Here is an 11,804-nt window from a genome sequence, read left to right as displayed (position 1 = left end):
TCAATTAGAATATTTCGAACCATATAATGTCGTTTTAAGGATACTGATTGCTTGCAGCGCTACATTATTACTACTATAACATTTTAACTAGAACGTTTCGAATCATACGGTCTGGCTTTATATTCTTCTAAACTATTTCGAGATCAATTTCATTGAAGCCAACGAGCAGAAACCTTATCCAGGACCAGTCGATGGCAGATACACATGCAAGAATGGAAAGAAATGACTTATAAGCCCCATAAGAATACACATTGGGGTGCCAGTAGGAAATTTTGCCCGTCCGTTTGTATTCACCACGCTGACGTTTTTCATATCGTAGCGGCCGTCCGGATCGTCAACAGCTTCCACCATAGCCGCAGCAAGATCGAGGTACGAAAGGGGACTCCCTTCCTCCGTCAGACTCAAAGCATGGCCTCGCTGCTTGTCCACTGATAACGCCCCCGGTTTCATGTAGATCGTGGTCAACCAATGACTCTCTGCACGGAGAAGCCTTTCAGTCTCCAGAAGATCGTTGTAGACGTACGAGGCCGAGCGAAACAGGATTTGCCTTAAAACGAATGGGACGTGGCGGGAAAAGTGGTCGTCAATTGTAGCCGATGAAAGTAGGATCAGCTTGGGGGCTTGCTTGATATTTTGGAGTGCTTGAATGACGCTGATGGCCGTGTCTTGAGCGAGACGACACCCGGGGAGGTTATTATTTGTCGAGACACACAAGAAGGCAGCACGGCAGTCTCGAAGGCAAGCTGTGAGGACTTCTCCATCGTGGATACTGCCCTCGAAGATTTTTACCCGCTTGTTGTCCTGGACCTCGGGAATGAGGCGCACCAGCTTCGCTTTACTGCGGCAATAGGCATTGATGTTGACGTCGGGACGCTGGAGAAGACATTGAATTAACGCGGTACCACAGTTCCCAGTGGAACCTAAGACGGCGTAAGTGGCCATTAGCTGCCTATTTGTGGCTGGAAATGTTCTTGTGGCAACTGGGAATCCTCGATGTCCGGAAGTGAGTGAGTTAATCGAGTCATATAAAATAATAGATCTCTAGATCATGGTGGCACTTGCAGGTTCTCGCGGGCACCGATGCTCACGGAATCGTCCGTGGTGAATACTCAGACATAAGCAAAGGATATGCTCCACAGTAAGCACTTTTACAGTTGCGTTTTCATAGCCTAGCCTTAAAATCACTTCTAGGACAGGATCCTCGGCCAAATGAGATCTTGCGGCGCTAGGATCCCCCACTGGGCTAGATGATCGAATTCCGATACTCACGGCCAATTATAAAACCGGCATATTTCAAAAGCTTTCTCCTCGCGATAATGTTCCGATCTGTCCATGTGGGTCTTCAATCTCGCTGCCAAAAGGTAATGAAGCAAGTTTCCCAATATATTTCGGTATTCCCAGCTCAGCGTTCATTTAGTTAGTCTACGTGGCCCCCTCCCAACCCTTTCCTAACGTAATTACTACGGGTCACGGATAGTGAGACGAGTCAAGCAAGCAAGGGTTGGTGCTCAAGGACTGCACTACCTAACAGCTATATATCACTACAGAATGAGCCAGAAAACCTGTCTCGTTTCAGGCACAGCCGTGTCCATGGTATTTCCATGGCCTAGCCTTTCCACTTTCCCGTTTGTCTCGGTCTCTCTATCATCCAAGTAGCATTCAACACATTGTATCTCGTTAGCTTGTTTATTCTTGTTGCTTTCTGTTGAACCATAGTCATAGAGCTCACTACGAGAAGTTGGTTGCGTTGAGATTCACAATCATACAGAGGAAAGATTCAAACATAGATAATGAATGTTTAGACACTTTTGTATACTATAATCAGAGAACGCAAGTTGAATGAAAGCCAAGGCCCATTCTCTCAAAGCTTCGTTGCTAGTACTATCTTCGCAGGCCAATAACCTCTGACCAATCTCCCATCTCCGAGCATATCGTCCAGTTCCGCAAAGAGGTCTGTGAAAGCGTCCAGATTCTCAGATATAAACGGAAACGAGCAGATATGCTCTTTGACGCCACCCAAGTCCTTCTCAAAGCTCCATCCATCTTCTTCCTCGTACAAGATCTCATCATCAGCCCCTGTATAATTTGGCTCGCTGTTTAGATGCGCTTTTTCAGGTGGCAGGAGTCCAACAATCCCCCCATTGGCCATATTCAAGTGCAAACGCTTCGCCCCTGGTGCAAAGAATTGCGGGTTCAGAGGAGCAATATTGGCGTCATCCTGTGTTCTGGCCATAACACCAATGACCTGCGTGGTGTTCTCCGACTTTTTGAGAAGCTCTCGACCACCTTGGTAACTGATACGCTGCCACAAATCCTGTAGTTTCTCATCCGCAAAACGAGCAGGCCCAAATGTTGCACAGGCAAAAGTTCCACCTGGTTTCAGCTGCTTCAATATAGCAGCGATTGCCACTTCCTGGTCAGGGAAATGCATAACATTTGTTGCAAATACCATATCCACGCTTTCGGCAGGGATGTCATCCACTTCCTCTAACTTGGCGACGCGATAGCTGAATCCAGAGGTGCCAAGACGATCCTGGGCCAATTCGATGTTTTTGGCTACGATATCTGACACGATTACATGTTCAAATCTGGAACGTAGTGTCTCGGAATAAGGACCGTTGCCGGCACCGACGTCGTGGGCTTTGCCAAAAGATCCACCGTGGGCTTCATGGTAGCTGAAAATGCGTTCGAAGAAAGAGTCGGGGGCATGAGGTCGACCTTTCAAGTAATTATTCCAGAAAGCCTTGTCTTGCTTGAAAATTGTACCGTTATGGTTCATTTTTGCTGACCTGAATCTACCAGGAAGATATTTGGAAGGGTTGCAATGAACGACGAGGGAAGAAAAGAACAGAGAGAAGGCAATATGCTCAAATGCTGTCTCAAAATTTGTGTTTTCTAAAATAAGTGATGGCTTGGAAGATTTTAGTTCTACTCTTAAAGTATAGAGTTATGATTTGATTGTCGGTGGTCCATATACATCTAAATGCTCCGCATGGGAGGCCGACAAGGATGGTACATTGAACTATATCGCGACTGGTACGAGCATCACAAAATAAGAATGGAGATACCAAGTTGCAGGTATAATATTGGAACAATTCTTCCGATTGTGACTGCGAAAGTCGGTATTCAAAAGCCTCTCCCCGATCCTGACGTGCTCCACCTCCGGTCTCACTAAGCACCGAGCTCCCGCAAAATACCCCGAAAACCAAGCAAAACACCGACAAACGGAAATATGCAGCGGAAATCATGCAACCATGACCATTTTACAACAATATTCTGCACGGAAGCAAAATTTTCCACCAACGTTGATGTCGTTGCCGATTTATCCAGTCCAAATAAAACGTTATTTGTGGGCGCCATGAAAATCCAAGTGAACGGTACCATGGCGATCGTCGTCGCCCCAGCCACGGCGTAAAGGAGCCAATCCCCATTTTTCCGATACTTGTGCAGCGCAGTATACTGGTAGAGCCCAAAGGTGCCGACACAGAGCGTTGGCATATAGATATGGCCGTAATGATAGACGCGAACCCATTGCCGAAGGAGGTGGGCGGAATCCGTGTCTGTGTCGAGAAAGACAGGAATTACTACACCTGAAAGGCAGGCCATGGCTCCTAAAATGTCACATTAATATGCCAGTAGCTACGTGAAGGTGAAGCAACAGTTTGAATACTCACCTGTGAGAAAAGAGCCACCGATCACAGCAGCTGCCTGAGGCCCAACACTCGGCACTGAATCAGTTGGAAACGGCATTTTTGCTTGGGGATTGTAAAGACCTTGATCTTATTTTTCTCGTCTTTTTTCGTAGAGAACCATCGTTCGTTGAGTTATAGCTTTGAAAGGTCCGATCAATGGGCTCGAGCCTGTTCGGGTATATTATCGGAATAGTAATGTTCGGGTTGAAACATCTGTCCGAATGCCAGAATACCTCCCTCTTCCTCCTTCCTCGATTATTAGACTATTGACAGTTTGATTCTATTCCCATCTTTTAATAAAGAAGTATTGAATACAGCATCGTGAATAATGGCACATTGTCGCGACCCTGAGTTTCAGAAGCAGACAGAGTCGACGGAGAACCGGTATCTCTGCCTGACTATCTGCGGCTACCGCAAGCCGGGTATGAGTGAAGAAGATTACCGTAATCATATGGTCAATATTTCTGCACCTATGACCAAGGAACTCATGGTCAAGTACAATGTCAAACGATGGACCCAGGTACGACGTACAATCCGTAATTCTTCCCCTTCGTCGATGGCTGACTAGCAAAACAAAATAGATTCACAACCAAGCCGCGACAAGGGCCATGATGGCACAACTTTTCGACCACCAGATGGTCAATATGGCCGATTTTGACTGTTTCAGTCAGGTCTTCTTCAAAAATGTTGAGGATTACAAGCGCATGAAGCAAGATCCGTGGTACAAGGAACATCTGGCGGGGGATCATGAGAAATTTGCTGATACAAAGAAGAGCATGTATGTGCCGCTTTCGTTTACTGCTAATGAAGCTTTTCCAAGTTTTCTAACACTTTGCAGGATGACAATTGGGTGGGTCGAAGAGTACATCCGAGACGGTGAGGTTGTGAACGGCTTCGAAGATTTTTAGGCATAGCTCTATGAATTAGACACTTCATATATATTCCTCCCGTCGTTCTTCTCAAGAAGTGTAGTTTCATTAGAGAAAGGGCCGTCTCCTGTATTACATATCTCCGCGACTAGATTCACTTAGCCACATATCATATCTTTGTTGGATATGGATGCCATGTTTCTAAATAGTTTTAGCCTCCGCTGAAAAATGGTGTTCAGCAATCTATGCCAGCTCATAGCTCTTTTAATACTGAATATATGGTGGCGAAACTAACGACACTTCAACTTTCGTTCGGACTACGGGAAACCTGAACCAACCAACCGCTCGGATTCTACTCAGATCGCTTTGACCTGGCCCCTTCTCATACCCCGGGTAAATACTTGTAACTACGATAGCTGCAATACACCAACTAGCTAATAATCTACATAGATTGGAGGGCTCAAATCTCAGCGTACTCTATTCGTTAATACGTCCCGAAAGGCTTTTTAGAGTCACGCCCACAGCGTAGGAAAATCGTAGCCTGTATATCGCAAAAGTGAAATGTAACTAAGCCCCTTTGGCATAATATTACCAACTGTAATTGTATGTTGGCCTTACATGGCAAGTATGCATTGAAATGCCCCGAAACAATGAATCTAGTCCCATATCTTTCTATCTTTTGGAGGCCCCAGCACTCGGAGATCGGCAAAGAGTGCGGTGTATAAGACATATTAGCCCCGTCATTGACACCGACATGGCCTAGACTGTCTATGGTATATCTAGGTATAAAACTTCTTAGCGTCCGAGTCTACTATGGTGCTGGCCATTAGATTCTTTGAGAGTTCAATAGGTACAATCCCTGATCATGAGGAATAACACTACTGTCCCCAGCAAGATGAAGCTCATCTACTTCAGTAATGAGTTTCCCCAGGATGACCTACAAACTATTTTCCGAGAACTCCATAACCACAGCAAAGATAGAAAACATTCAACTCTCGCCCGATTTCTAGAGGAGGCCACCATCGCTATTCGGGAAGAATTGCGGCAATTGCCCACGGCTCTAAGGAAACTGGTCCCTCCCTTTAACACGATTTTGAACTTTGCGGATTTTTCCGAACTGCGAAGCGGTCCCCTTTGTGGAGCTATAGATGGTATCCTCCTCTGTGTCATTGAAGTGGGAACTCTCATTGGGTAAGTGAAACAACTCAACTTCACATGATCTCCAAGATCATATATAGTAACTGGAATCTGTAGGTACTATGAGAACTACCCCAGTGCTTTTGACAACTCCAGTGCCAATACAGCTTTGGCCGGCCTAGGAATAGGGCTTTTGGCTACCGCTGCCGTCTCATTGGCCTCTTCGATAGCGGACATCTCTATTACGGGTGCTCAGGTTGTTCGGCAGGCTTTCCGTCTCGGAGTCCTTGTCAACGAAGTTTCCCAGAACCTGGAGACTAGAGACTTGACGGATACTAGCTCACCAGATACTTGGGCCTATGTTGTGGCTAATGTGTCTGCCGATGAGGTTCAAAAGGAGCTTGACTTGCTCCAAGCTAAAGAGGTAAGTTGCATACTAGACATGTATCCTTGGATTCTTCAAACTCTGACTGGATATATAGAGGGTTCATGAGACGGCCAAGATCTTTATTAGCGCTTTGAGTGCCACATCAGTAACTATCAGTGGTCCACCGGCAAGGCTGAAGTCCATGTTCCGTACGGCTCAATTCTTCCACAATCACAAGTGCATCCCCTGCCAGTATACGGAGGCTTGTGCCACGCAAAGCACATATACACTCCTCAAAATGTGAAAGAAATTGTACACACAAGCTCGATGAAAGTGGTGAACTCTCGCTTCTTACCACGTTTACCCATTTACTCCACCAGTACTGGCCTACCGTTTCCCGCCGACAATGCGATCCAAATATTCGAGGGGATTATCACAGAGATTCTCACTCAAGCTATCCAATGGGACAAGGTCACACAGGGAATGACTCAGCTGGCCAAGAATCTGAGAGCGACTGAGTGCAAAGTTGTCGTGTTTAGAACTTCACTTCCTATTCATGATCTTTCCAAAACGTTGAAAAGCTCCACTAGCTTAGAAATTTCAACTGAGGAGATCATGCCATGGGTGCACAATAACCAGCGTCACGACGACGGTGGACCATCACGGCCCCAGCAATCGAAGATCGCCATTGTTGGCATGTCCTGCAGGATGCCCAGTGGTGCAACAGACACTGAGAAATTCTGGGATATGCTCGAAAGGGGCTTGGATGTTCATAGGAAAATCCCAGCTGACCGGTTCGATGTTGATTCCCACTACGACCCTGCCGGAAAGAGAGTTAACGCCAGCCATACCCCATACGGCTGTTTCATCGACGAGCCGGGGCTCTTTGATGCCGCATTCTTCAACATGTCGCCACGTGAAGCAGAGCAAACTGATCCCATGCAGCGACTTGTTCTTGTCACCGCATACGAGGCACTTGAACGAGCTGGCTATACAGCAAATAGGACTGCCGCCACAGATTTACGCCGCATTGGGACATTTTATGGACAGGCGAGTGACGATTATCGAGAAGTCAACACAGGACAACATATCAGCACTTATTTTATTCCTGGTGGATGTCGTGCATTCGGTCCGGGACGAATTAATTATTTCTTCAAGTTCTCTGGGCCGAGCTACAGCATTGACACCGCATGCTCTTCCAGTTTAGCAACTATCCAGGTAAGCTCCAGATCCATTCCCAGGGGTTTAACTTATTAAAAACTAATATTGACAATCGTTTAAAGTCTGCCTGCACCGCATTGTGGAACGGCGAGCTAGATACTGCGGTGGCTGGTGGAACAAATGTCTTGACTAACTCGGACGCCTTTGCCGGTCTCAGTCATGGCCATTTCCTTTCCAAAACACCAAACGCATGCAAGACATGGGACAGTGAGGCAGACGGTTATGTCCGAGCGGATGCCGTCGGCTCTGTGGTCATGAAGCGTCTTGAGGATGCCGAGGCCGATAACGACAACATTCTCGGGGTTATTGTAGGCGCGGCCACCAATCACTCCGCCGAAGCAATCTCCATCACCCATCCTCATGCGGGTCACCAAGCGTACCTAGGCAAGCTTGTTGCCAGCCAAGCTGGCGTGGACCCCCTTGATGTCGGCTTCGTCGAGATGCATGGTACCGGTACCCAGGCGGGTGACGCCGAAGAGATCCAGTCTGTCACTGCAGTCTACGCACCTAATACCAAGCGCCGCACCTCGAAAAATCCACTCTACATTGGCGCAGTCAAGGCAAATGTAGGGCATAGTGAAGCGGGTGCCGGCATAACGGCTCTATTGAAGGTCCTACTGATGCTGCAGAAGAATGCTATTCCACCACATGTTGGTATCAAGAATAAGCTAAACCCCATTTTCCCCAAGGATTTGGACCAGCGCCAAGTTCGTATCCCATATGAGAAGACTGAGTGGCCTAGATTACCTGGGACGAAGCGAAGGGCTGCCGTCAACAACTTCAGTGCGGCTGGAGGTAACACCAGCATTCTACTGGAAGATGCTCCCGAAAGGCAGGATGCTGCAAAGCCAGACCCTCGATCTACTCATGTAGTTGCCGTGTCAGCCAAAAGCAAGGTGTCTCTCCGTGGGAATATTGAAAGAATTCTTGCGTATCTGGAGGGAAGCCCTGAGGTCTCCCTGGCGCATCTATCCTACACTACCACTGCCCGCCGATACCACCACAATCACCGCGTGGCCATTGCCGCGTCCAGTATATCTCAGGTTCGGAAGCAACTGAATACCGCGCTTGGATCGGTCGAAACTCATAAACCCATCCCAAGCACTGGAGCGCCTCCAGTAGCATTTGCTTTCACCGGACAGGGGGCGATGTATAAGTCCTCCAATTTCGAGCTGTTCCATTACTCGCCCTACTTCCGGTCCCAAATCCTACACTTGGATACCATTGCTCAAGGCCAGGGATTTCCCTCCTTTGTTCCTGTGATTGATGGAAGCTTTGAAAAGGAGTATCAGCACTCGCAAGTCCAAACACAACTCGCATTAGTCTGCACGGAAATTGCTCTGGCAAAGTACTGGGACACTTTAGGCGTGAGGCCTGACGTTGTTGTCGGACATAGCCTAGGGGAATACGCGGCTTTACATGTTGCGGGAGTCCTTTCAGCTAGCGATGCCATCTTCCTCGTTGGCCAGCGAGCCGCGCTACTTCAAAAGAAATGTCATGCGGGTGATCACAAGATGGTGGCTGTACGAGCGTCTGTTACTCAAATTGAGAAGACCGCCAACGAAAAACCTTATGAGATTGCATGCATTAATGGCCCAAAAGAAACGGTTCTCAGTGGCCCAATCCAGGATATGGATGCCATCATCCCTATCCTCGAGGCCGAGGGGTACAAATGCTTTAGTTTGGATGTTGCCTTTGCATTCCATTCTGCCCAGACCGATCCCGTTCTAGAGGAGTTCGAAGCACTCGCTAGTGGCGTTGTCTTCCAGACACCTCATATCCCCGTCATCTCCCCTTTGCTCAGCAAGGTCATCTTTGACAATAAGAGCATCAATGCTAACTACTTGCGCCGGGCTACTCGCGAGACTGTCAACTTCCTAGAAGCTCTGGAAGCGGCACAAAAGATCGACATCGTGAATAATGAGACTGTCTGGATGGAAATTGGACCTCATCCCGTCAGTGTCGCCTTTATCAAATCCACACTCTCGCCCATTAATGTGGCTGTCCCATCGCTCCGGCGTGGCGAGGACAACTGGACCACTCTAGCCCAGAGCCTTTCATCTCTCCATCTAGCCGGGGTGGCGGTCGATTGGAATGCGTTCCATAGGCCATTTGAAAGAAACCTGCGACTCTTGGATCTCCCAACATACGCGTGGAATGAGAAACTCTACTGGATCCAATATGAGGGCGACTGGTCCCTCACCAAGGGAAATAATTTCTACGATAAAGAAAAGGGCCTGGCTTCCGTCCAACCCCCCCAAGTCCGGTCTCAGCACGTCGAGCGTTCATCGCATCATCGATGAAAGCTTCGACGCGACATCAGGTACAGTTGTCATGCAGTCTGACTTGATGCAGTCTGATTTCCGCGCTGCCGCTTATGGCCATGAGATGAACGGTTGTGGGGTGGTTACGTCGGTAGGTCACCCTGAAGATTTGATAACTATCGTCGCCAATTGAGCTAACTTTATATGCAGTCTATCCACGCTGATATTTCATTCACCCTGGGTGAATACATTTACAAGAAGCTCAGACCAAAGGCTAAAGACGTTCACATGAATATCACCAACCTGGATGTTCGCAAGGGACTCGTTGCCAACAAAAACCCTAATTCCCAGCAGCTCATCCAAGTCACGGCAACGAGCCGCCTTGACACCAACAGAGCAGAGCTGACTTGGTATAACGTGCAAGCCGGTGGTACCTTGGATGAACCTTTCGCTACTGCAACTATTTACTATGGGGATTCAGAGGAATGGCTTGCTTCTTGGGTTCCTATCACCCATCTGATCAAAGGTCGTGTCGAAGACCTTGAAAGACTTGCGATAACGGGTACCGCAAACCGCTTCAACAACGGCATGGCCTATCTTCTTTTCGCAAACAGCCTAGTAAACTACGCCAAGAAATATCGGGGAATGCAATCGGTGGTCCTACATGAATACGAGGCGTTCGCCGATATCGAGCTCTCTAGCGAGACAGGCGGCAACTGGACAGTACCTCCGAATTTCATTGATAGCGTCGCTCATCTTGCTGGTTTTATCATGAACGTAACGGACGCCGGGGATGCAAAGAATAATTTCTGTGTCACGCCAGGTTGGCACTCGATGCGCTTTGCTAAACCTCTCGTGCCAGGAGGCAAGTACCGTTCGTACGTCAAGATGATTCCAACCGCCGATGACCCGAATGTGTACCTCGGCGACGTCTACATTCTTCAAGATGAAACCATCGTCGGCATGGTCGGTGGAATTAAATTCCGTCAGTATCCACGAATCCTACTCAGCCGTTTCTTCTCTGCACCCGACGATGCCAATGCGCCACCTGTGGCAACGGCGTCTTCTTCTTCTAAGCCCTTGGTCCCGAGGGTAGAATCGCCCGTCGTCAACGGCACCAACGGTATCACTGGTACCAACGGTATCAACAGCATCAATGATACGAAAGCTATATCCGTCACCAAAGAAAATAATAGCACTAATGGCGCAGAGCCGGTTGATGTGAGCTCGGATACCACGACTGCCAAGGCGCTCCTCGTTATCGCCTCGGAGTCCGGACAGGATCTGGCGGATCTCACCGATGACGCTAGCTTTGCGGACTTAGGCGTCGATTCCTTGATGAGTTTGGTGATTGCAGAAAAGTTGCGGGCGGATCTTGGGGTAGTAGTCGGGGGAAGTCTTTTCCTGGAGTACCCAACGATTGGAGACTTGCGGAGTTGGCTGGAGGAGTATTACAGCTAGATTGTTTCCTCACATAGATTTCAGTCTGATATTTCTGTCAATAAAGTCCCTAACATGCAAATTAAGATTTACTAGTATACCAGGTATAAATATTGGTAGAATCTACAATAGATTGAACATCCTGATCCAAAATTCAATAGCTTTTGATGTTTAATTTTAGATGAGATATAGTTATCGATCTGCTCTGTTAATAATCAAATTGACTTTTACCGAGCCTCCTTAGTAGATTCTGGATTTGGAAAAATCTGCACTAGCTTGAAGAGTTGGACCCAAAATCTACAATGGATTGTGGGTCGGACGGGTTTGGCCGATGTCTACATACATACAATCAGGCGGGACGCCCATGGCGGGGCGGGGCGGGATCCGGGGGCGGTTCGCGTGGCGTTGCATTAGTTTGAAACATCCATGTTACTCTCTCTTCTCTACTGTCCACTTAAAATGGTCTACGGTATCGCTCATAAATTTAGGCATGATATCATTTTTCCGCGGCATATCACTGACTAGGATAGAGGATTTCCTGGGGCAATTTCTGCCGGGATGATCAATTTTATGCAGTATTACTCCTCGCAGCTTGTTTCCTTACTCGGCTATACTAAATGATGCATATACGTATATCAAATCTTCAATCCACTCCTCGGGACATTTGTTGCTTACGAATACTAGTTGTTACCGTATTATAGTTCTTACCGTATCATTGATTAGTATGGCTCTCCATCCGGGAGAGAACAAGATCATTTTCAAAATCCGACATAGCCATAGACCTACAAACTAGTAATAGCCCGGGGGCTAAAAG

The 11,804-nt window shown here is 47.6% G+C and overlaps 5 protein-coding genes across 5 annotated transcripts; 2 read left to right on the top strand and 3 right to left on the bottom strand.

The window, feature by feature from the left end:
• Positions 1 to 174: 174 nt before the first annotated feature.
• Positions 175 to 942, bottom strand: tpcG (oxidoreductase tpcG; the record flags this gene model as incomplete). The annotated part of the gene is made up of 1 exon (XM_056639514.1): positions 175 to 942. One exon carries the CDS (start codon positions 940 to 942, stop codon positions 175 to 177), a length of 768 nt encoding a protein of 255 aa, XP_056505271.1.
• Positions 943 to 1,861: 919 nt separating this feature from the next.
• tpcM (methyltransferase tpcM) lies at positions 1,862 to 2,779 on the bottom strand (the record flags this gene model as incomplete). Its single annotated transcript, XM_056639513.1, has 1 exon — positions 1,862 to 2,779. The coding sequence occupies one exon, from the start codon at positions 2,777 to 2,779 to the stop codon at positions 1,862 to 1,864; it is 918 nt and encodes a 305-aa protein (XP_056505270.1).
• Positions 2,780 to 3,171: 392 nt separating this feature from the next.
• Positions 3,172 to 3,750, bottom strand: tpcL (anthrone oxygenase tpcL; the record flags this gene model as incomplete). Its single annotated transcript, XM_056639512.1, has 2 exons — positions 3,172 to 3,611; positions 3,675 to 3,750. The coding sequence occupies 2 exons, from the start codon at positions 3,748 to 3,750 to the stop codon at positions 3,172 to 3,174; spliced, it is 516 nt and encodes a 171-aa protein (XP_056505269.1).
• Positions 3,751 to 4,020: 270 nt separating this feature from the next.
• Positions 4,021 to 4,600, top strand: tpcK (decarboxylase tpcK; the record flags this gene model as incomplete). Its single annotated transcript, XM_056639511.1, has 3 exons — positions 4,021 to 4,212; positions 4,274 to 4,470; positions 4,531 to 4,600. 3 exons carry the CDS (start codon positions 4,021 to 4,023, stop codon positions 4,598 to 4,600), a joined length of 459 nt encoding a protein of 152 aa, XP_056505268.1.
• An 826-nt stretch (positions 4,601 to 5,426) lies between these two features.
• On the top strand, positions 5,427 to 11,011 carry tpcC (non-reducing polyketide synthase tpcC; the record flags this gene model as incomplete). The annotated part of the gene is given in 7 exon segments (XM_056639510.1): positions 5,427 to 5,752; positions 5,816 to 6,122; positions 6,181 to 6,231; positions 6,243 to 7,283; positions 7,349 to 9,532; positions 9,549 to 9,701; positions 9,761 to 11,011. 7 exon segments carry the CDS (start codon positions 5,427 to 5,429, stop codon positions 11,009 to 11,011), a joined length of 5,313 nt encoding a protein of 1,770 aa, XP_056505267.1.
• Positions 11,012 to 11,804: the final 793 nt, after the last annotated feature.

Source organism: Penicillium citrinum (genome assembly GCF_028827155.1).
Source record: "Penicillium citrinum strain IBT 23319 chromosome Unknown utg000001l:1.0-4955037.0:1.0-4956770.0, whole genome shotgun sequence".
NCBI lineage: Eukaryota > Fungi > Ascomycota > Eurotiomycetes > Eurotiales > Aspergillaceae > Penicillium > Penicillium citrinum.
The sequence above is the reverse complement of the archived record's forward strand: the minus strand, read 5'-3'. Positions and strand labels throughout refer to the sequence as shown.